Below are 23,273 nucleotides of genomic sequence, written 5' to 3'. Positions count from 1 at the left end.
TGGCCCTCCTGTGTGCGGTCATGATCCTTCTGTGTGCAGGCATGGCCCTCCTGTGTGCAGTCATGATCCTCTTGTGTGTAGGCATGGCCCTCCTGTGTGCGGTCATGATCCTTCTGTGTGCAGGCATGGCCCTCCTGTGTGCGGTCATGATCCTTCTGTGTGCAGGCATGGCCCTCCTGTGTGCGGTCATGATCCTTCTGTGTGCGGTCATGCTTCTCCTCGGCTCTTTGTGGGGAACCTCGGCTTCGCATTAGGACCATTAGGCAGACCGGGGCTCCCATGTGCAGTGTTGTTATTATTTTACATATTTTTTTATGGATTTCAGAGAGGAAGGGAGAGGAAGGGAGAGAGAAACATCGGTGATGAGAGAGAATCATGGATCGGCTGCCTCCTGCACGCCCCACACTGGGGATCGAGCCCACAACCTGGCCTGTGCCCTGACCGGGACTCGAACCGTGACCTCCTGGTTCATAGGTTGACGCTCAACCACAGAGCCACGCCGGCCGGGCTGTATGTATTACAGTCACTGAAATGGCGTACACGGGACACGCTCTGCTCATGAATCTAGGAGGACAAACACGCCTTGGCACCTGAGGGTGCCGTGTGGGTGAACGGGAGAGGAGACGTGTAGAGGAAGCCCTGTGTGCGGAGAAACCGCCTCCTCCCGGATAAATAGACCGCGCCGCCGGGCGTCCACAGCCGGGTAACCGTGTCTTTCCGTCTCCTCACCAGATGGCGGCGTATTTCGGATTTGCTGTCGCTGCCACTGACATCAACGGGGATGAGTAAGTTGAAAACTGTTTCCAGACACGGCCTGCGTCCCGTGCTTATGCGCGCTTTCCGAAACTACACATTCCTTCTGCCTCTTGGCCCCTTTCCTCCGAAGTCTTCCGTTTAGGGAACCAGTTTGAAGCGGCTTATCGGGATCACTAGGCAGCCTCTGTGTTTTTATCTATTTAAATCCTTATTGCTGAAAGGATCCCCGACGTCCCCATTTTCCCCCACTGACCTCCCAGCCACCCCTGCCCCATCCCAGGCCTTCACTCCCCCACCCCCGTTGTCAGGGTCCATGGGTTATGCGTGTACACATGTGAGTTCATTGGTTGAGCCCTCCCGCTCCCCTGCGAACCCTCATAATTTATTTTAATAGCTTTGATCATAGGAAGCCGTGGTCGGCAAACTGCGGCTCTCAAGCCACATGCGGCTCTCTGGCCCCTTGAGTGTGGCTCTTCCACAAAATACCATGGCCTGGGCGAGTCTATGTTGAAGAAGTGGCGTTAGAAGAAGTTTAAGTTTAAAAAATGTGGCTCTCAAAAGAAATTTCAATCGTTGTGCTGTTGATATTGGGCTCTGTGGACGAATGAGTTTGCCGACCGCTGATAGGAAGGAAAGAAGTCATGTTGTGGGTTACTCCTGGTTTTCTTTTTTTAAAGAGTGGGAGGGCCACTGAGGTTTGAAATGACCGTTTTGTCCCCCGTGTGGCCGGGAGATGGGGGGGGGGGGTGACGCGGGGGTGACGCGGGGGGTGACGCGGGATGGTGGGTCTGTTCTCTAGCCTCGCGGACGTGTTCGTCGGCGCCCCGCTGTTCATGGACCGCGGCTCGGACGGGAAGCTGCAGGAGGTGGGGCAGGTGTGCGTGTCCCTGCAGAGGCCCTCGGGCGGCTTCCAGACCACCAGGCTCCACGGCTTCGAGGTCTTCGCGCGGTTCGGCAGCGCCATCGCGCCGCTGGGCGACCTGGACCAGGACGGCTTCAATGGTGAGGCCAGGCCCGCGGCGGGGGCTCGGGTTCTGGGCCCGTTGGAGACGGTCCGCACCCCGCGAGCAGCCGCCTTCCTGCGGAGGAGGCGAGTGGCCGCGGCGGACGCCCTCGGTCAACCGTGAAGGCGCTCCTTTCCGTAAAAACCAGAGCAAACATTCAAATACAGATCCTCTGCCTGCAGCCAGGAAAGGGCGCTGGGCTCGCTCCCCTGGGAGAGGGACCTGCCCTGGCCTGTGAGCCGGGACTTTCCGCCTCCCGCTCGGCAGTGCCCCCTGCTGTCCCTCGTGGGCACGAGCGGGCCAGTAAAATACGCTCCCAGGCACCTGGGCCACTCGGCCGGCTGTCACTCACTTCACAGCTGTGATTGGCTGTGACTGTTTTTAAAGCTGTCACTTCGTTGTGACCGAGGGGCTGTATCTCCCTTCGTGAGGGCCGGTAAAAGGAATGAGCTCCCTGTGTTAGAACCGTCCCGTTTAATAATTTAATTAGTCTCCGTAGGCATTTTTTAAAATTTAAGGTGGCTTTTGTTATAGGATGAAATATCGATTACACTTGACCAAGATTTAAAAAAAAAAGAATACTATTAAAGCCCTTTCTAGAAAGTCGCAGGATGCATAGTTGAACGGTCAGTGTTGTACCATCAACAGTAAGTAGGGATCTGCCCCTTCCTATTTGGAGAAAGTTATAAATGAGGAAGAAAACCTCATCCGTGTCTCCCAGGGCCCCGGCCACGGGGGGAGGGGCTGGGCACGTTTGGAAAGGGTCTGAGTTAGGGAGGTCAGAGTGACCGCTTGGTGGCTTTTGCTTTAGTTTTTTTTTTTTTTGTTTTTTTTAAAAGAATTCCAAACGTTTATTGGTTTATGTTATTCCAGTATAAGTTGAGCAAGACCAAGATGAGTTTCTGATTTTCAAGTTTCCAAGCCAGATTGACTTTTGCTTTGGGGAAAACAAACCAAAAACACCCAGACCCCGCCCCGCTGTCAGCTGGGATGTGGGAGCCAGGACGACCTCCCTCCACTGAAGGACGAGGAGCGTGAGGTCCCGAAAGGTTAACGGACCTGTCCAAGGTCAGACCCAGAGCGTCTGCCTCCAGTTCAGTGTCACCTCCACCCAGGGCCGTGGAGTCCTCGAACCCGGGCCTGCCTTACGGAGTGAGCCGTCCTCAGACTGCCTCTCTCCTTCCTGCCTCTCTCCCTCCTCCTTCCCCTCCCTCCTCTCCGCTCTCACGCCTCTCCCTTCCCCCCTCAGACGTCGCCATCGCCGCCCCCTACGGGGGTGAAGACAGAAAAGGCGTCGTGTACATTTTCAACGGCAGATCCACGGGCTTGAACGCGGCGCCGTCCCAGGCCCTGGAGGGGCGCTGGGCCGCGCAGAGCATGCCGCCGAGCTTCGGCTACTCCCTGAAGGGCGCCACGGACATCGACCGCAACGGGTACCCAGGTGCGTCCGGGGCGGCCCCGAGCACACGGGCCCCGAGCACACGGGCCCTGGGCCGCGTGGGTGCCGCGTGGGTGCCGCGCGTGCCTTCAGGCCGGGACCTCACGTGCTGGTTGGGCCACGGTTGTCTGCGGGCCGCTCTCATTACCCAGCGCCATTGAAGGAAAGGCAGCTATTTCTGGGCGTTTCCAGCAAAACCACGGGCTCCGAGCCTCCCGCCCGAAGTGTGTGAGGAAATGTCAGAGAAGTGATACGCAGGCCAAACGCTCCTTTTGAGGTTTTGGACGTTAGCCATCCTTTGTCTTAAAAAATATAAATGTATTTTATTGATTTCAGAGAGGAAGGGAGAGGGGGAGAGAGATGGAAACATCAATGACGAGAGAGAATTACTGATCGGCTGCCTCCTGCATGCCCCACGCTGGGGATCGAGCCTGCACTCCGGGCCTGTGCCCTGACTGGGAATCGAACCCGGGACCCTTCAGTCCGCAGGCCGACGCTCTATCCACTGAGCCAAACCGGCCAGGGCCTTTTTTTGGTTTTCAGTGATCTAACATTTTTGTGGACTTGACCAATCATTGTGATTTTTAACAAATACGTTATTTCGTACAATTGTCTGAAGAATGCGCGATTTCTCGGCTCATCACCACCTTCTGGAGGAGGAGAGACTCCGAAGGGAGCTGGCCCAGCCCCGCCCACTGGTTCGAGCCAGTAGAGAAAGGGAGATCTTCTTTCTGGCTCACATGTACTTGGGAGTTACTCAGAGAGACCGAGGCTTGGAGTGGGTCCGTTCTTCAAACGAAATGTGGTGCAGAAACGTAACTGCCTTTGTGGCTGGGACAGTTCACGTGAGCTCGGTGGGCCAGTCTGCTGAAGGGCTCTTAGAAATAGGACAGGAAGTTGATTCTTATCTCTCTGTCTTGGTAGTTCAAAAATTTTCTGGTTATAAGTGCAATATGCACGGAGTGGCCAGATCATGATGATCTCTGAACGCATAATCATCTGGCCACTCAGTGTGTTTATAGAAATTCTAGAAAATACAGAACATATTTTGCAATCTCTTTTCCAATGCATTCATACACATTTATGAACAAAATAGAATTATGCTTTATGCACACTATTAATAGCATATTTTATTCACTTAAAGTATCAGAAATGTTTCCCCATGTTATTAATTTTATTTCAAAAACATGAATTTTATATTTTTCATTTTATCAAATGACTATTTCGTATCGTATTTACCTTATTTTGGGGCATCTATATTCTTGTATATAATTTTGGTGTGTATACACCTTATTTTAAAAATTTATTTTTTTATTACTAGACAAAGTTTTAGAATTGTTTTGTCAAAGACAAGCGCGGTGTTTTCTTTAAGTCTGTTGATGCGCACTGTCAAGCTGCAGTCGCACTCCCTCTAAAAGCAGGTGCCACGTCTTACAGCAGCGAGGGAGGGTCCTTTTCTCACATGTGTTCCCGTGTTGCGTGTCCTCTTCTGTTCCCTGTAGAGTAACTTTATGTGACGGGTGGAAAATGGCATTGTGTCTTAACTTTCCGTTTTTGGTTATTAGTGAGGGTGAGCGTTTTGTTCATTTGCATCTATTTACTTTTGTGAATTTTATTTTTTTACATCTTTTTTTTCCTCTGTTTGATTGGGCTGTTTTTCTTTCATTAATTCATTTTTTTAACTTGTGGCAGGTGCCTTTAAAATAGCATGTTTTAGGCCAGTGGTCGGCAAACTCATTAGTCAACAGAGCCAAATATCAACGGGACAACGATGGAAATTTCTCTTCTAATGCCACTTCTTCAAAATAGACTCGCCCAGGCCGTGGTATTTTGTGGAAGAGCCACACTCAAGGGGCCAAAGAGCCTCATGTGGCTCGCGAGCCGCGGTTTGCCGACCACGGTTTTAGGCTAATTCAACTAAGACAAAAATAGGTTTACAGTTGTTCGTGTGGAAAACAATAACAATAATAAATAATAGTACGAGAATGAACTGCGCTTCCTACGTACACAGCTGTACACCTACCTTTTCCTGCCCCGTGTATTTCTTAGTTTGTCCCGTTTGCTTTCTGGGGCAACAGAAGTTCGTAGTTTTTATGTACTACAGTCTGCCGTCTTTATGTGTGTTTTTTCACGTTCTTTTCTGCCTGGAAGGGGCTTCCTCAAGTCCAGCTTGTTATACTGAGAGCGAGCTGTGACAGCGTTTTTTCCTGATTGTGAGTCCTTTTCACCTCCTACGTATGAAAACGGATGCGTTCTGTCTGTGCCGATGTGAGTGCTGTCTGCTGTCAGTTCTAGGTATTCTACATGTAGGTAATGTGCTTTTTGGTTTTGGTTAAAAAATAAAGGAAAATGAACAAATGTTGGTACAGTGGAACCCACAGGCGTCCACACAGCGTTTCCCTTCGTGGTCCGTGTGTGGGGCCGTGCCCCCCGCTTTGCTGGTTTTACTGAGTCCACGAGAAGGCTGCCTGCCTGAAGGAGAGACTCGTTGTATGAGGAGCGTTTGCCGTCGGCAGTAGCTCATTTCGAATTTTCAAATTCTGGCCTTTTAAAGGTTATCCTGAGCCTCCTAATGAAGGTAGACTGGAGACTGTTTAAATCCGGACTGTATGTATTGACAGTTGTAATGGAACGGTATGTGGATTTTAAAAAATCATTGTCGTCATTATTATTAACACTTTTTTCCACTCTCTTAAGACCTGATTGTGGGAGCTTTTGGCGTGGACAGAGCTGTGTTGTACAGGTGAGCGTGTTCCCACGGCCGCTTCTGTTCGGAATTAACCGAGCGCTGGCAGTTAAGTCCCGGGGTTCTAACTTCAGTTTAGTTTCTTGAAGCGACGGTACAGTTTGTCCTTTCTATTTAAGATTTGCCGTAGGCCAGTAGTAGTCATCGAAGGAGAGTCCCCAAGTGGAGAGAGCTGTAGAGAGTTTTAATTTCAAAAAGCCTGTAGGCTTTCCTCTTTGTTCTTGAAATCGTGTCTAGAGAGTCTCCTACCTTTTAAACGTCGCCCCGGATGATAGGAGTTGACGTTTTCTGCTGAGAGGCGAGAAACGTACGTGGTGTTTATGCATAACGTTCTGACCACAAAGGCCGCGTGGAACGACTCACGTCTGGGACCCCTGTTGCTCAGGGCAGCGTATACACTGAGCGGCCAGATCATGATGATCTCTGAACGCATGATAATCTGGCCACTCAGTGTGTATATATTCTGGTGCATGAATTCATGCATGGGTGGGGTCCGGCCAGCCTGGCCAGGGGGAGGGGACATGGGCGGTTGGCCGGCCTGCCTGCTGGTCGAACTCCTGGTCGAGGGGACAGTTTGCATATTAGCCTTTTATTATACAGGATATGCACTGAGTGGCCAGATTGTTATGCGTTCAGAGATCATCATGATCTGGCCGCTCAGTGTGAGTCCACGCCCGTGTTGCCCAGCCTCGTGCACGTCCCCAGTTATTCTCTGTGTCCGTCCCACCTGCCCTCGGGCCTCCTCTTGCCTCCCAGGGAGAGGAAGGTGCTCACCTTCCACGGGCGTGTGTGCACGGGCAGGGAACTGGCCCTGAAGCTGATGGGCTGGTGCTGGGGGAACGTGACTGAGGCTCTCGGGCACCGTGTCCTCACGCAGACGGCGTGCCCTCGGCCGGCGACTGGGACGGCGCAGGCTGGAGCGGCTGCGTTTCTGGACAGAGTTTAAATCTGTGTCTCCGTCTCAGTTTTTATTTTATTTATTACTGGTACTTAAAATATTTTTTTATTGACCTCAGAGAGGAAGGAAGAGGGAGAGAGACAGAAACATCAATGATGAGAGGGAATCATGGATCAGCTGCCTCCTGCACGCCCCCTACTGGGGATGGAGCCCACAACCTGGGCATGTGCCCCGACAGAGAATCAGACTCTGACCTCCTGGTTCATAGGTCGATGCTCAATCACTGAGCCGCTCTGGCTGGACTCTGTTTCAGTTTTTAAAATGGCTGTTAATGAAGTAATACATGCAGGTGGTAAACATTCAAATAATATAAAAAGGGCATTTGATAAAAAAAAGTCTCTTCTCAGACTCGTTATTAGTTCACTAGAGGCCCAGTGCACCGATTCGTGCACCGGTGGGGTCCCTCGGCCTGGCCTGCTCCCTATCACAATCTGGGACCCCTCAGGGGATGTCAGACTGCTGGTTTCGGCCCAATCCCTGCAGGCCAGGCTGAGGGACTCCACCAGTGCCTGAATCCGTGCACCAGGCCTCTAATATGCATATAAAATCTTTGGTTAATCTCTTCCCACCCTCCCCGCCCTTCCCTCTCAGATTCATCAGTCTGTTCCATGTTTCCATGCCTGTGCACTGAGTGTCTGCCCCCTGGTGGTCATTGTGTGTCATAGCTACCTGTCTAGCAGTCCAACAGTTGGACATTTAGCATATTATTCTTTTATATATATAGATTAGTGTATATAATCAGAAACATACGAGGCATTAAAATAATATTGTGTGTGTGTGCGTGTGTGTGTGTGCATCCTTTGTACGTTGTGGATTTTTCCCGTGTCGCACTGACGTTACATGAGGCATGTATCTTAGATCCTCCCTCCGTAACAGCACGGATGGCGCACGGCCCTCGTTTCCCCGCCGTGTGCGTGTGTGAGGACCGTAGCGCACGGCTGGCTTCCCTGTTCTGCTTTCATGGGCAGAGTTCGGGGAGTTTGGCCGATCGTCCCACGTGGCCTGGGCCCGAGGAATTTGCCGGTCACGGGACTCGCCTGCCAGAATCAGGGCTGCCCTGGCGGGGGGACCGTGGTCATTCATCCTGAGGTTTTGTTCTTGTCTCTTCTCTGCCCTGCGCGTGAGTGTGAACCGAACTGCCCGGTCAGTCCAACACCGTGAACAGCTTCTTCCTTTTCCTCCCTCCTCTCCCCCAGAGCCAGGCCGGTCATCACTGTCCATGCCGGCCTGGAAGTCTACCCGAGCATTTTAAACCAAGACAATAAGACCTGCCCGCTGCCCGGGACAGACCTTAAAGTTTCCTGGTAAGAGCATCGGCTTATGTTGTGATTATTATAGTTATTATTCTGACCTGTGGTTCGGTTATTGTAAAAACATTGAAAATGAAGGCAGGGGGTGAAGTAGTGCTAAAGCAGATTTCATTTGTCTGCTCTCTTATCATGCCGTCGATTGGATTATAGAAATGTTGTTGCAGAAAGATGTGTAGAAAGCTCTAGAAGCATGTTAAAAACTAGTGTAAAGTTTATATGTGTGTGTGTATGTATACGTGTGTGTGTGTGTGTGTGTGTGTGTGTATTTGATTTCAGAGAGGAAGAAAGAGGGAGAGATACAAACACCAATGATGAGAGAGAATCATGGATGGGCTGCCTCCTGCACGCCCCACACTGGGGATCGAGCCTGCAACCCGGGCCTGTGCCCTGACCAGGAATCCAACTGTGACCTCCTGGTTCATAGGTCAACGCTCAACCACTGAGCCACGCCAGCCTGGCCAAAAACTAGTGTAGTTTTTTTAAATGATGCATGCTCAGTGAATATATTAAAAAAGAAGGAAAAGCTAATAAGATCTCAGAATTCATTTATATTTATTCTAAGAAAGACCCATGAACATGCTAATTTTTAACAGGTATGATCTTCTTCAGATTTAACATCTGTGAGTGGCTGTATGAAAAAATATTATTTTGCTCTAATATACCAGTCTTCCACGTGTTCCTTTACTAGTTTTTAAAGAAAAAGATATTTTTAAAAATTTAACGTTTGAATTCTTTGGGTTTTCTCAAGTCTCCATATTTTAATGCTATTCTTTTTTTTTTTTTCTGTTTTTTTTTTTATTCTTTTCTCTTAAAGCTTCATAGAGAGGCTTGGCCAGGTATTTTTATGCTGTTCTTATAGTGCACGATTTTGCTATATTTTCATTCCACTTGTATTTGTAATTTTCTTAAGATTTTTTTTTCTTTAAGCTGACATATTTTGCTTTAAAACATTTTAAGATAAAATGAGAAACCAGTCTCTTTCTCCTACACGTCAGAATAAGTATAACTCAGTGATGGAAGACCCTGACCCACATGCTGCTACGTCACCCCGAGTGCCCCCCTGTGGGGAACACTCCGGCTCCTGGCACGGGGGCCAGAGCACGTGGAGGGGAAGGGAGCGTGGCTGACGCGGGGACAGCGTCATTCCCGAAGAGCCGGGAGAGCGGATCTCGGGGCTCGCAGGAAATGCGGGGAGCACGTCGGGGAGCGGGCTCGTCACAGGGAGCGTAGCGGGGCGGGGGGCTGCTGATGAAACGGGGCGTGGCGTGAAGTCGGGAGGTCTCCCCTCATTCCCACTCGTCACCGGGATCGGAGACTCGGGAGGAAGTGAGCAGATTCTTCTCTCTCTCTCCTCGCGAGGGGACGATGGAAGGAAGTGGCTGCGGCACGGAGGCCGAGTGCGATGATGTTGTCTCGTTTCCTGCGTTCAGTACGACATTAAGACAGAAAGACAGAAAGCTTTGCAGCGAGAACGGCGTGTGAGACGTGAGGTTTGCGTGACACGGAAGCACGCCTGCCCCGAGTGACGGGATGCGTGTCCTTTTATTCCCGCAGCTTCAACGTCAGGTTCTGCTTGCGGGCGGATGGCAAAGGAGCGCTTCCCGCGAAGCTGAGTGAGTGTCCGTGGGGTCACGCGCTGACGGCGCGCACACGGGGGCGGGGGTCGCCCACAGTCGCTCCTGGTGTCAGTGCCAGGAACAGGGCGGCGCCGTCACTGGGAGCCGGAGCTCAGCCAGCGGGCGCAGGCCCCGGGTTTGCTGCCGCCGCGGACAGTCCCGCTGAGCGCCCTGCGGTCCCGGCCCCGCAAGGCCTGTGCGAGCGCCAGGGAACCGCCGAGGGCCCAGGAGCTGGGGGTGTGGGGGGGGCTCCTGCAGGCTGGGCCTCGTCTTTAGGCCTCGGAGGGGCCCCGCTGGCTCTGAACTGGAGGGGGGTTGGAAGAGCGAGGAGGAGGCGTGGTCTGGGCCACTGAATGGTGTGTGTGCGTGTGCTGGTGCGTGTGGTGGTTCTGGTTTGTGTGATGGTGCGTGTGGTGGTGTGTGTGCTGGTGCTGGTGCATGTGGTGGTGCGTGTGGTGGTTCTGGTTTGTGTGGTGGTGCGTGTGCTGGTGTGTGTGCTGGTTTGTGTGGTGGTGCGTGTGGTGGTGCGTGCGGTGGTGCTAATGCGTGCAGTGGTGCGTGGCGTTCATGGGGAGCAAGGGAGGCAGGCCCTGGGGCGGTGAGAGGAGGCTCCCCACGGAGGAGACGGCGTGCCGGGGCCGCGGGAAGGGCGTGCCTGGTGCGTGAGGGACAGCACGGAGGGCGGGGCGGGGGGCGGATGGAGCAGAACTGGACGCGGAATAGCCTGGTTTCCACCCAAACTTGACCGGAAGTCCAGCGTTCGGAGAAACTGGGAGACGCTGTGGCTGAGAGGCCCGCACTCCCCCTCCCCGGAGGGCACTCCTTAGGCCCGAACCTCAGATCCCCGACCTCAGGCTGGCTTCACGCCCGGGCTGCACAGCCGCCTTCAGGTGGCGCTTGACCCGAGCCGCTGCGAGTGGCCACGTGCTGTGTGAGCCCACGCCGTCCACGGAGGGCGGTCGTCCATGCTCCCGCCGGGAGTGGCTGGTTTGCACTGAACGCTTGTCTGTCTGGGTCACGCGTCACCTTAGACCAGTGGTTCTCAACCTTCCTAATGCCGCGACCCTTTAATACAGCTCCTCCTGCTGTGGTGACCCCCAGCCATAACATTATTTCCGTTGCTACTTCGTAACTGTAATGTTGCTGCTGTTATGAATCGTAATTTAAATATCTGTGTTTCCCGATGGTCTCAGGCGACCCTGCTAGCGGTTCTCAGCCTGTGGGCCGCGGCATGAGGAAGGTTGAGAACCGCCGCCTTAGCGGGACCCGTTTAGGGACGGGGTGGGAGAGGATTCGGGGGGAGGGGGAGGGAGTGGTAGGGACGCACACGGCTCGCTCGTCGCGGCGTTGGCTCTCGTGGGGAGCGTGCCCCTTAGTCGCCATCAGCAGGAGCCCTGCTGCCGCACTCGGGAGCGTTACTGCGTGTGGTTTACACGGAGTTCAGCCGGGACTCCCTCCCCTCGAGCTGTTACTCTGATGCGGAGGGAGGTGTCCCTCTGCCCGAGTCACTGTGACCTGATCCGGGGAACAGTTGGGTGGATTATGGCGTTAATTGTGGCGCGTTTATTCCGAACGAGTCGGTGTGGTCTCACCACGGAGCGTAGCACCCCGAGTGCGGCGGGAGGGGCGTCTGAGCATGAGCCGCAGGGCCCGGGGGGGAGGGTGGTGTCTGCGGGGCCGTGTGAGCCGGGGGGCCCGGGGGGTGGTGTCCGGGGGGCCCGGTGGGTGGTGTCGGGGGGGGGGGGGTGTCCGGGGGGTGGTGTCGGGGGGCCCGGGGGGGTGGTGTCCGGGGGGTGGTGTCCGGGGGGCCCGGTGGGTGGTGTCGGGGGGCCCGGGGGGTGGTGTCTGGGGGGCCCGGGGGGTGGTGTCGGGGGGCCCGGGGGGTGGTGTCGGGGGGCCCGGGGGGTGGTGTCCGCGGGGCCCGTTGGTTATGAACCTCTGGTTTGTGCAGACTTCCAGGTGGAGCTTCTTTTGGATAAACTGAAGCAAAAGGGAGCAGTTCGCCGAGCACTGTTTCTCCACAACAGGTCCCCAGGCCACCCCAAGAACATGACCGTCCCCAGGGGGGGCCGGATGCAGTGCGAGGAGCTGGTGGCGTACCTGCGGGTGAGACCCTTCCCCCCGCTGTCTTTTCTCCTCGTCCGGGTTCACACGCCGGGCGTTTCCGTGCTAAGCCCACAGGGAGGGGCCGGGAGGAGGCGCGGCTCTTTAAAACGCCCGACGGCGAAGCGGCCTCCTCCTCCTGGGAGACCGCGTACCCCCAGCGCCTTCCCCGCACAGTGTGGGCGCGGGGCCCGCCCCCGAGGGCATGTGCGGCTTTACGGCCTCCCTCAGGAAACGAGGGAACTTTCGTGAACAACCTAACGTGACACTTAAAGCTGCTGGAACAAGAGCAGCCACAAAGCCCGAGTGCGCAGGAGCGAGGAAACAGTGACGATCGGAGCAGAAGGGAACGAAACTGAAAAACACGCACCAGCCCAGCCCGTGCGGCTCGGGGTCTGAGCGTCCACGCGGGTACCAGGGGGGCAGGTTCGATTCCCGGTCAGGGCACAGCCCGGGTGGTGGGCACGATCCCCCGTGGGGGGCGTGCAGGAGGCAGCCCATCAATGCTTCTCGTCATGGATGTTGTATCTCTCTCCCTCTTTCCAAAATAAAAATAAAATGAAGAAGCCCTAAAGGTCCCACCAGAAACTACCAGAACTGACAGATGAATTCAGTTAAAGCCGCAGGATACAAACTAAGTACCCAGAAATCAGCTGCGTTTTTATACATTAATAATAGACGATCAGAAAGGGAAACTAAGAGGGCAATCTCATTGACAATTGCACCAAAAAACCCACAACAACCTGGAATAAATCTAACCAAGGATGTAAAATCCTGTATCAGAAAATTGTAAGACACGAAAGAAAGAAAGTGGGGAAGATACAAACACGGGGACGCGTACACGGTGGCCATGAGAACGGGGCCAGTGGCGGGATGGAGAAGGCGTCTGGCTACGGATCCGAGGATTCCAACTAGAGTGTTGAACGGAAGGAAGCAAATCAGCATATGTACGGCCTAAGTTTTAAACAGACAGGAAAAGCGAGCTCAGGACCATGCTGTTCAGAGACACGCACACGGTAACACACGGCTGCAGGCGAGCACGGGATGGGGCCTTAGCTCAGTACGGGGGTCACGGGGAAGGCAGAGGGATGAGGCCCTCCAGAGAGGACCGCGGGGGTAGCTGACGGATGGCAGTAATGTTCCGGGTACAGTATTGGGCGTGTGTTTTTAGAGAGAGGAAGGCGAGGGATAGAGAGAGAGGAACATCAGTGAGAGAGAAACATCACTGATGGGCTGCCTCCTGCAGGCCCCACACGGGGAACTGAGCCCGCAGCCCGGGCCTGTGCCCTGACCGGGAATCGGACCAGGGACTTCTTGGCCCGTAGGTCGACGCTCAACCACTGGGCCACACGGGCCAGGGTGGGCGTGGATTCGAGTGCTCCTTTTATTAACACGCTTCGTATGTTTTTGTGTGACTCCAATCATTACGTTACGATGATAAATTGATTGTGTCCTCAGTGAACAGTCGTGTTTTCGGATGTTTTCTTCTCTGATAAGCGCCCGTTTACAGAAGGTTGGGTGGAATCGGACCGCGATGAGTCGCACAGCTGGCTGTGCGTTCTGCTCTTACGGTCTCTCCAGGGAGTGTGACGTCCTCGTTAACGCGCGGCTTCCCCGTTTCTAGGATGAATCTGAGTTTAGAGACAAGCTCACTCCGATCACCGTTTTCATGGAGTACCGGCTGGACTACAGAACGGCGGCCGACGCCACGGGCCTGCGGCCCATCCTCAACCAGTTCACGCCCGCCAACCTCAGTCGGCAGGTACCGCGCCTCTCGGCTTATCCCGCGTCGTGCACGTTGATTTCCTTATGGTCTTTAAATTAGCACAAGGGATTGCTTTTATAACCTTGGGAGTTTAGTCAAAGAAGTAAAAGGGGAAGGACTCAAGTTAGAGACACAGAAAGCCACTTGGAACTCGGATACGGAGAGAGAGGTAGGCTCACGTGAAGCAGTTAAATAATTCAAGGAAAACAACAAAACGCCAATTTACGTAGTATTTTAATATTTTGCTAAACAAGTTTAATATCTGTTTTATCTTTGACTTAATTTAAAAAATACACACACACACACACACACACACACATATGTGTATAGTACTTTTCATAAAACCAAATAAACCAATAAAACGTCATACAGGCTATATTACAATACTTTTAGAAAATGTTATGTAAAACCCATGTATTCAGATATTATGATTGCATTTCCTATTTCTTCCTCTTTTTATTGCATGTTCATATTTTTAGGTTAATATTTCTTCTTTTATAGGATTCTTTACCCTACATTTTTGGTTGTTATTTCTTCTTTGTCTAACACTCTAACATCTCAAATACTCTTTTTTAAAAAAAAATACGTTTTTATTGATTTCAGAGAGAAAGGGAGAGGGAGAGAGAGATAGAAACATCCATGATGAGGGAGAATCATGGGTCGGCTGCCTCCTGCACGCCCCACACTGGGCATGGAGCCTGCAGCCCGGCCATGTGCCCTGACGGGGAATCGAGCCGTGACCTCCTGGTCCGTAGTTTGAGGCTCAATCCCGAGCCACGCCGGCCTGGCTGAGCCCTCATTTTTGACGGTCACTTCCTCTTCTGTGTGACACGTCATTCCACAATCGTCACAGCTCGCCTGGCGATGGCGCGGACAGCGTCCACACGGTCGTCTTATGTCCGAGTCCTTCCCTTCCGTGCCCTTCCTGGCCGTTCGCGGACCCGTGTAAAGGAAGTAGCCACGAGTCCTGTCTGTCAGCCTGCGAAGAAGTTGACGAATCCATGTACATGTATATATGTGTGTGCACATGTGTGTTCACGCGCTTCACGTGTAGTTTGACGTGCCCTGCGGGTGTGACCGCACCGCTCTCCCTCCGAGCAGGAGACGTACACGCCCTCTCTCCTAGGCTCACATCCTCCTGGACTGCGGCGAGGACAACATCTGCAAACCCAAGCTGGAGGTCTCCGTGGACAGGTGCGGCCGGCTGCCCGCGACAGGCACGGGGCGGCAGATGCGGGAGCCCGTGTCCCACCCCGTGGCCGTGCGTCTGCTGGGAACCAGTTACTGGGAGGGGCTGCGTGATTGGTGATGACGCCGAGCTGTCGGTACCGAGCGTCGGCGCAGCGGGTTCTCGCTAGCTGTGTGGGCCACGGGCCTGGTCCCACCCGCTGGGTCGTGTAAGAGGGCCACCGCGTCCTCTTACGACGCCTTCCATCATCGGCCTCCTCCTGACGGGAGGAATCCGATCACGTGTGCACGAGACCTAAACCACAAAGCGTTCTTGTGAGACTCGGGACAAATGAGCAGTTCAGTGTTTTCCTGAAATCAGAGGCTTAGTCAGTGCGCTCGGGAGACGTGAAACGACGTCCGCGATGGCTGTGCGCGGCGGGAGCGCGCTGCGGCGTCCGCACTGTTCGCTCACACGCGTGGGCTCTGCGCCGCGGGCCGGTCCGTTTCCTGTCGAGCGGGGCCGTCGTGTAAACCCCGGGACGCCGGGAGGGTGTCTCCTGTCCCGTGGCCGGCCGCGCCGCCCCACGCAGCCTGGCTGACGGCCGGGCCTGTGTTGCCCGCAGAGACCAGAAGAAGATCTACATCGGGGACGACAACCCGCTGACCCTGATGGTGACGGCGCAGAACCAGGGCGAAGGCGCCTACGAGGCGGAGCTCACCGTGGCCCTGCCCCCGCAGGCCGACTTCATCGGCGTCGTCCGCAACAGCGAGGTAAGCGCGGCCTCCGGGACCCGGGCACCCAGGTCTCCGTGCCCCTGGGAGCTCCCGTGCACTGTGGGCCGCCCAGCCCGCCCCCCGAGGCTGCACGGCCAGCTGCGTGTCCCGGTCCCCGTCCCCTGGCCGCTCCTGCCCTGCGTCGGGCTCTGGCAGGGCGCGGTGAGCCCGGCCCGCCGAGGGCCCGGAACCGGTCGGCAGAGGGTGCCCCGGCCTGGCCTTCGGACTCGGCCGTCAGGGGCCGGGGTTGCGTGTCTGCGTCCAGGACCGGCCAGAAGGGCTTCCGCTCGGGCCTGGCCGCTGGCACGCCTGGCCGCTGGCACGCCTGGCCTGTGCCGCACCCGCCCGTGTGCGCAGATGGCGCACGCCTGTCCGACTGCGTGGCGCTGTCTGGGGACTGTTAGTCTCGTGGTTTCTGCTGTCTCCCTTTTCCTTTTTCTGTCATTAATTCATTTTCCTTATGATCCCATCTCCTTGTCTGCCCCAGGCCCTGGCGAGACTTTCCTGTGCGTTTAAGACGGAAAACCAGACCCGCCAGGTGGTGTGTGACCTGGGGAACCCCATGAAGGCGGGGACCCAGGTGAGACGTTTCAGTTACACGCGAGCGTTCTCTTCTAAAGAAAGGAGCACTTTCCCCCCAGGGGTTTGTCTACAGTAAATTTTTTAAACAAACACTTCAAAATGGTGCCTCTCAGTGGGTTTTGATTTCGAGGGCCATGATTGGCAGATGCTCGAACCACGGAGCCCCGGCCAGGGCTCACGTATGTTTGACACCGAGTTTCGTTAACAAGTGGAGCGTGCTTTTGCTTTCTTCCTATTTCTCAGTCTCTCTGGCTTCCCCGCTCACAGCTCCTTCAGTCCAGACCAGTGGTCGGCAAACTCATTAGTCAACAGAGTCAAATATCAACAGTACAATGATTGAAATTCCTTTGGAGAGCCACATTTTTTAAACTTAAACTTCTTCTAACGCCACTTCTTCAAAATAGACTCGCCCAGACCGTGGTATTTTGTGGAAGAGCCACACTCAAGGGGCCAAAGAGCCGCATGTGGCTCGCGAGCCGCAGTTTGCCGACCACTGGTCCAGACCATTCCAGGTTGTTCCCCGTGGCCAGCTCCGGCTGTGCACCGTGGGAGGCGGTTTGAAGAAAGGCCCTTTTGTGTGTCCTTTACTCGAACCCGAAGCCGGCTTCCTCCTCTCGTACCGTTCCCACCTGCAGAAGGCGGTGCTGGGTGTGGAGCGCTGCGGGCTGGGGGGAGTCCGGGCCGGCCCTGCCCGTGTCTCCCGAGTCCACTCCTGTGCTCACGAACCGTCCACTCCTCCTGCCCCTTCCCACAAGGGCAGGGCTCGCGTCCTGCAGGCAAATCACTGTGCGTAGCTGTTTGCTTCCATCGAAGAACAAACATTGACTTTCTCGTTTTGGGGGAGACGATGAGTATTACACGGAGGCAGAATAATCACAAAGAGCTGTTGTTCCCTAGGCCCCATATGGGTCGGCCCAGGTGTCCTGAAAGAGGTGTGCCAGGAAGACCAGATGTAATGACGCTGATAAGACACGTCCAGGTTCTTTTTTTTTTTTTTTTTAAACATTTTATTGACTTTTTACAGAGAGGAAGGGAGAGGGATAGAGAGCGAGAAACATCGATGAGGGAGAAACATCGATCAGCTGCCTCCTGCACACCCCCCACTGGGGATGTGCCCGCAACCAAGGTCCATGCCCTTGACCGGAATCGAACCTGGGACCCTTCAGTCCACAGGCCGACGCTCTATCCACTGAGCCAAACCGGTTTCGGCGACGTCCAGGTTCTCGCAAGCGCAGAAAGACGCGATTAGGGCGTTCTTGTTCCCTGGACGTCGGGCTGTCCTAATGGGACCCGATTTACTGACGTCGCCCTCCCTCCCCGTCAGCTCCGCGCCGGCCTCCGGTTCAGTGTGCAGCAGCAGTCGGAGATGGACACGTCGGTGAAGTTCGACCTCCAGATCCAGAGGTACAGCACGGCCTGCCCTCGCTTTTAATTGAGTTTATTGGGTGACTGAAAACCACCTTTTCCGTTTATAACTGTGGAGGGAATATTTGTTAAAAATGGTACATAATTTAACATGCGATAGAGTAGACTGGCACTTCATTGTGTATATCGTAAGAACGACTGTCAGTTTTGAGTTCATAGAACAAAACAAACTTAAGTAAAACTTTGCATTAAATGCTAATGTGAAAAGAATGGGTGTGTATGTTTTTAATTTCTTTGTTGCTTTTAACTTGCCCGTTCTGCGTGTCCCCGCCGTGGCCTCCCGCGGCCTCGGTGGGGACGGCGTCCGATCGGCCCTGAGGGTGTCTTCTCTCCCAGCTCCAATCTCTTCGATCAAGTCAGCCCGGTGGTGTCGTACCGAGTGGACCTGGCCGTGCTGGCTGCCGTGGAGATCAGAGGGTCAGTGTGGTCACCGCGGGGCGTCTCGCGTTCTCACGGTTTAAGCTGCTTTACAACGTGGTTTGTGAGCCTTCACGGGGGACATTTCCCCCCGAGTTTGAGAGCGTGTGGAAGGGAGGGGGGGGGAGAGACAGAGACAGAGAGAGACACATGGATGGTCGCCTCCCACACGCACCTCGCCCGGGGCCAGGGATCCAACCTGCAAGCCAGGTGCGTGCCCTTGACTGGGATCCAGCCCATGACCTCCGGGGCGCAGGCCGACGCACTAACCACTGACCACACGGGCCAGGCTACCTTTTGAAGGTAAAGCCTTGGCCCCTCGCTGCTCCGGGTAGCAGGCGCAGCGCTTTTTAACAGTTAGGCCTGCGGGAGGGTGGGAGCAAAAATAAAATAAAATAACATAAAGTTAGGTCTGCTGTCCTTCCTTCGGGTGCACGGCGCCCGGGAAGGCGACCGACCGTCCCTTTGATGTTCGTGGTTGGGCTTCCCTTGGTTGTTTAGGGTCTCGAGTCCTGACCACGTCTTCCTCCCGATCCCCAACTGGGAGCAGAAGGAGAACCCCGAGACGGAGGAGGACGTGGGGCCGGTGATCCAGCACATCTACGAGGTGCGCGGGGCGGGGGCTTCGGGGGTCCCTCGGGGGCGCACACGGGGCCGGCGGCGGCTGGAAAGACGCGTCTGCCTGCGTCCTACGGGAGCTGCGCTGGCGTGACTGCACCGGGGGGGGGGGTGTGGGTGTGTGTGTGTGTGAACGGTTCCCACGTTCGTCCCCGGTGGCCACGTGGCTTCACGCGGCTGCAGGGCGCGGCCGGCGCCCGTGGTTGTCTGAAACCCGTGGGTGCTACGTGAGTGGGAGCCGCAGGTCCGAGGGTTCTCCCGGGGCCCTGCAGACCCCACTCCACGGGGAGATGCCGGCGCAGAGCCCCGCGCCCGTGTCTGCAGGACGGGCAGCTGCCGTGCCTCTCTCACCAACAACTTGCCCGGCTCTTCCTATTTTTTTTTTTTAATTTATTTTATTGATTTTTTACAGAGAGGAAGGGAGAGGGAGAGAGAGTCAGAAACATCGATGAGAGAGAAACATCGACCAGCTGCCTCCTGCACACCCCCCACTGGGGATGTGCCCACAACCAAGGTACATGCCCTTGACCGGAGTCGAACCCGGGACCCTTCAGTCCGCAGGCCGACGCTCTATCCACTGAGCCACACCGGCCAGGGCCGGTCTCTTCCTCTTGGTTCCTGTTTTTACCCTGACCTCCCCCTGAGCCGATGCCGCGTTCGGTCTCTTCCCCACGGTCACAGGCGGTGGTGACCTGAGAGTCACTGCGGAGGCGCCCTGCTCCGCTCTGGTTGCTGCGGCTCCTGCAGGCGGGGGGGAAGGGCTGCGGGGGGCGTGTGGCGGACGAGGCTTCCGTCTTCTGCCCCCGCAGCTGAGGAACAACGGCCCGAGCTCGTTCAGCAAGGCCATGCTGACCCTGCAGTGGCCCCACAAGCTCCGCAACAGCACGCTGCTCTACGTCCTGCGGTACGACGTGGACGGGCCCATGAACTGCACGGCCGACGCGGAGATCAACCCCCTGAGGATCAAGGTAGGCCCGCGGCGGCTCGCCGCCCGGCATGCCCCATCGCTTTTTCCCTAAGCCCGTGGTCGGCAAACCGCGGCTCGCGAGCCACAGGCGGCTCTTGGGCCCCTTGAGTGTGGCTCTTCCACAAAACGCCACGTGCGGGCGCGCACGGACGGTGCGATGGAAACTTCGTGGCCCGTGCGCAGAAGTCGGTGTTCGGCGCTCGAGAGAAATTTCAGTCGTCGTCCTGTTGGTATTTGGCTCTGTGGACCTACGGGTTTGCCGACCACGGCCCTAAACCGACCCAGGAAATGCATGGGATGAGACCACTGTTTTCATCCACAGCCCGTTCTGCAGACACGTTTCAGTTTGTCACCAGGGCACCGAGGTGAAACGGTTCGTTTGCGTAACGAGTGAGGGCTGATTCTCTGCGGTCCTGGTGCGCCATGTCTCTGGGGTGTTCAGTGACCTCTGGAGATGTTCTTTTTTTTAATTTTTAAAAAATTTTATTGATTTTAGAGAAGGGAGAGGAAGAGGGAGAGAGCGATAGAAGCATCAATGATGAGAGAGAATCATTGATCAGCTGCCTCCTGCACACCCCCTACTGGGGATCGAGCCTGCAACCCAGGCAGGTGCCCTTGACCGGAATTGAACCTGGGACCCTTCAGTCCGCAGGTCGATGCTCTATCCACTGAGCCACACCATCTAGGGCTGGAGATACTCTTTTTAAATGTGAACTATGGGGAGAGAGGAAGTGAGAGGGATAGAGAGAGAGAGACATCACGGATCGGCTGCCTCCTGCACGCCCCACACTGGGGATGGAGCCCACAACGCAGGCCTGTGCCCGGACCGGGAATTGAACCCTGACCTCCTGGTTCGGGGGTCGGTGCCCAACCCTGAGCCACGCGGCCGGGCTCAGGAGGCACAAAGTGACGCAGTCTGACTCTGGTCCCATCGCACTGTGATTTGTCCCCGTGGGTACGGTGTCAGGCTCTGTTGTTGCCATTTTGTCTTTGGGGCGAAGACACCCCGTTTCACGGCTGGCTCTCTGGGTGAGGCCCAGAAACGTGGTGTTTGGTGGGGTCCTGTAGACTTCGGGGACAGCCCTCCCCCGCCCAGCACACACACGGCGCCCCTGACCGTGCAGGCTCCTCGGGGCGGGGCGGGCTCGTCAGGTTCCCCTCCAGGCTGCGCAAGGGGAGGAGGTCATGGCCAGGCCCCGGCGACCTCCTCTGACCACTCGGCCCGGGTCCTCACTTCCCGTGTGAAGTCGCGGGCTGCCCGTCACGCCGTGTTCAGTCCCGTGTTCAGTCCCCCGACGGTTTGTGCGACGAGGGGGGTGGGGGCTGCTTTCCGTGACGCCGTGTCCCCGTTGACTCTGTGACCCAGGTCTCAAGTTCGCAGCCGGCGGAGAAGAACGCCAGTGCCGCGGGGCAGGGCGAGCGCGGCCACCTCGTCACCAGGCGGGACCTCGCCCAGAGCGATGGGGGCGTCCACACGCTGGTGAGTGCGCTCCGCGGCGAGCCCTCAGACGTGGCAGGCGCGATGCTGGAACGGACGCCGAGGAGCGTCTCCGAAGCAGCGGCCGCTGCACGTGTCCCCCTGCCACGCGGTCCTCCCTCCTCGTCCTCGTCACAGGTCCCTCGTGAGAGGGACGCTGCTCCGCCGTGTCGGTTCTCCGTTAACTCACCCCTTCCTTGGTCTCACCCTCATCTTTGAGGCTTTAGTGCAAAACGGCAGGAAGATCCCAGAGACCTCAGCAAAAACATAAGAATGATATTTGAAATTTAACAGTTCTGCATGCCCCTCCGGCGTGGCTCTGCGGTGGAGCGTTGACCTCTGAACCAGGAGGTCAAGGGCACATGCTCAGGTTGCTGGCTCGATCCCTAGTGGGGGGCGTGCAGGAAGCAGTCGATCAAGGATTCTCTCTCATCATTGATATTTCTCTCTCTCTCTCTCTCTCTCTCTCTCTCTCTCTCTCTCTCTTTCTCCCTTCCTCTGAAATCAAGCCTACCTAATAAAAGGGCGATATGCAAATTAACCGTCACTCCATTGCAGTGGTGGCACCCAGTCCTCTCAGCCCCACTGGAGTCCCCCAGTCCGGGGGCGGGGGGCGGGGCGGCCGCTGAGAGCAGGCAGCGTGAGAGGCCTGGCGAAATGTGGATGGGCCTCTGTCCAGGCCGGGGCGTGGAACACTGGCATCATTGCCCCGGCGACGAGGCAAGCACTCCCCGCCTGGTCGCGGATGGGCCTCTGGGCCGCAGAGAGCCTCTGGGCCGCGGATGGGCCTCTGGGCCGCGGATGGGCCTCTGGGCTGCGGATGGGCCTCTGGGTTGCGGATGGGCCCCTGGGCTGTGGAGAGCCCCTGGGCTACGGATGGGCCTCTGGGCCGTGGAGAGCCTCTGGGTCGCGGATGGGCCTCTGGGCCGTGGAGAGCCTCTGGGTCGCGGATGGGCCTCTGGGCCGTGGAGAGCCTCTGGGTCGCGGATGGGCCTCTGGGTCGCGGATGGGCCTCTGGGTCGCGGATGGGCCTCTGGGCCGCGGATGGGCCTCTGGGTCGCGGATGGGCCTCTGGGTCGCGGATGGGCCTCTGGGCTGTGGATGGGCCCCTGGGCCGTGGAGAGCCTCTGGGCCGCGGATGGGCCTCTGGGCCGCGGATGGGCCTCTGGGCCGCGGAGAGCCTCTGGGCCGCGGATGGGCCTCTGGGCCGTGGAGAGCCTCTGGGCCGTGGATGGGCCTCTGGGCTGCGGATGGGCCTCTGGGCCATGGAGAGCCTCTGGGCCGCGGATGGGCCTCTGGGCCGCGGATGGGCCTCTGGGCCGCGGATGGGCCTCTGGGCCACGGATGGGCCTCTGGGCCGCGGATGGGCCTCTGGGCCGCGGAGAGCCTCTGGGCCGTGGATGAGCCTCTGGGCCGTGGATGGGCCTCTGGGCCGCGGATGGGACCTTTGGGCCGCGGATGGGCCTCTGGGCCGCGGATGGGCCTCTGGGCCGCAGAGAGCCCCGGGGCTGCGGGCGCGGAGAGCTACTGGTGCACGGTTCGCGCGCAGGGCTCCCAGTAAAAACGTATTTAAAAGGTTGCAGAGGGGACAGGGTGGCCTTGTCGTGTGAGGCCGTGCCGTCTCGTCGGCAGGGCTGCGGGGTGGCGGAGTGCTTGAAGATCGTCTGCCAGGTGGGGCGCCTGGACCGCGGGAAGAGCGCCATCCTGTACGTGAGGTCGCTGCTGTGGACCCAGACCTTCATGAACGTGAGTGCACAGGCGCAGCCCGAGCGGACGGCCGCCTGTTTTCCAGAGAGACAGAGCCCGACCCCCCTGTCCCTCCCGCAGCAGGAGAACCGGAACCGCTCCTACTCCCTCAAGTCCTCGGCCGCCTTCAGCGTCATCGAGTTTCCCTACAAGAACCTCCCCATCGACGACCTCTCCAACTCCACCCTCGTACGTCCGGGCGGCGAGCGGAGCCGCGGGTGGTCCCTGTGCCTAGATCAGGGCCCGTGTGCCTAGATCAGGGCCCGTGTGCCTAGATCAGGGCCCGTGTGCCTAGATCAGGGTCCCTGTGCCTAGATCAGGGCGGTCCAGCGGTTTAGAGTAGCGAACAGTCAGTCGTTCGGTGGGATGATACGTTAGTTCAGTGGTTTGCGCCCTCACCC

At 56.6% G+C, this 23,273-nt stretch overlaps 1 protein-coding gene across 1 annotated transcript in view; it reads left to right on the top strand.

Annotated features, from left to right (window-relative positions):
• Window positions 1-23,273, top strand: part of ITGAV (integrin subunit alpha V) — a 53,653-nt gene that overhangs the window by 28,806 nt on the left and 1,574 nt on the right. The window contains exons 11-28 of the mRNA XM_054722883.1: window positions 733-785; window positions 1,556-1,758; window positions 3,010-3,201; window positions 5,896-5,941; window positions 8,099-8,206; window positions 9,767-9,825; window positions 11,780-11,934; window positions 13,556-13,693; window positions 14,823-14,890; window positions 15,490-15,637; window positions 16,128-16,220; window positions 17,547-17,626; window positions 17,984-18,064; window positions 18,566-18,671; window positions 19,492-19,650; window positions 21,016-21,129; window positions 22,759-22,872; window positions 22,954-23,061. Coding sequence (XP_054578858.1) covers window positions 733-785; window positions 1,556-1,758; window positions 3,010-3,201; window positions 5,896-5,941; window positions 8,099-8,206; window positions 9,767-9,825; window positions 11,780-11,934; window positions 13,556-13,693; window positions 14,823-14,890; window positions 15,490-15,637; window positions 16,128-16,220; window positions 17,547-17,626; window positions 17,984-18,064; window positions 18,566-18,671; window positions 19,492-19,650; window positions 21,016-21,129; window positions 22,759-22,872; window positions 22,954-23,061 — 2,025 coding nt within the window. The remainder of the gene's footprint in view (window positions 1-732; window positions 786-1,555; window positions 1,759-3,009; window positions 3,202-5,895; window positions 5,942-8,098; window positions 8,207-9,766; window positions 9,826-11,779; window positions 11,935-13,555; window positions 13,694-14,822; window positions 14,891-15,489; window positions 15,638-16,127; window positions 16,221-17,546; window positions 17,627-17,983; window positions 18,065-18,565; window positions 18,672-19,491; window positions 19,651-21,015; window positions 21,130-22,758; window positions 22,873-22,953; window positions 23,062-23,273) is intronic.

The sequence above is a fragment of the Eptesicus fuscus genome, chromosome 11 (genome assembly GCF_027574615.1).
Source record: "Eptesicus fuscus isolate TK198812 chromosome 11, DD_ASM_mEF_20220401, whole genome shotgun sequence".
Taxonomy (NCBI): Eukaryota; Metazoa; Chordata; class Mammalia; order Chiroptera; family Vespertilionidae; genus Eptesicus; species Eptesicus fuscus.
The sequence above is the reverse complement of the archived record's forward strand: the minus strand, read 5'-3'. Positions and strand labels throughout refer to the sequence as shown.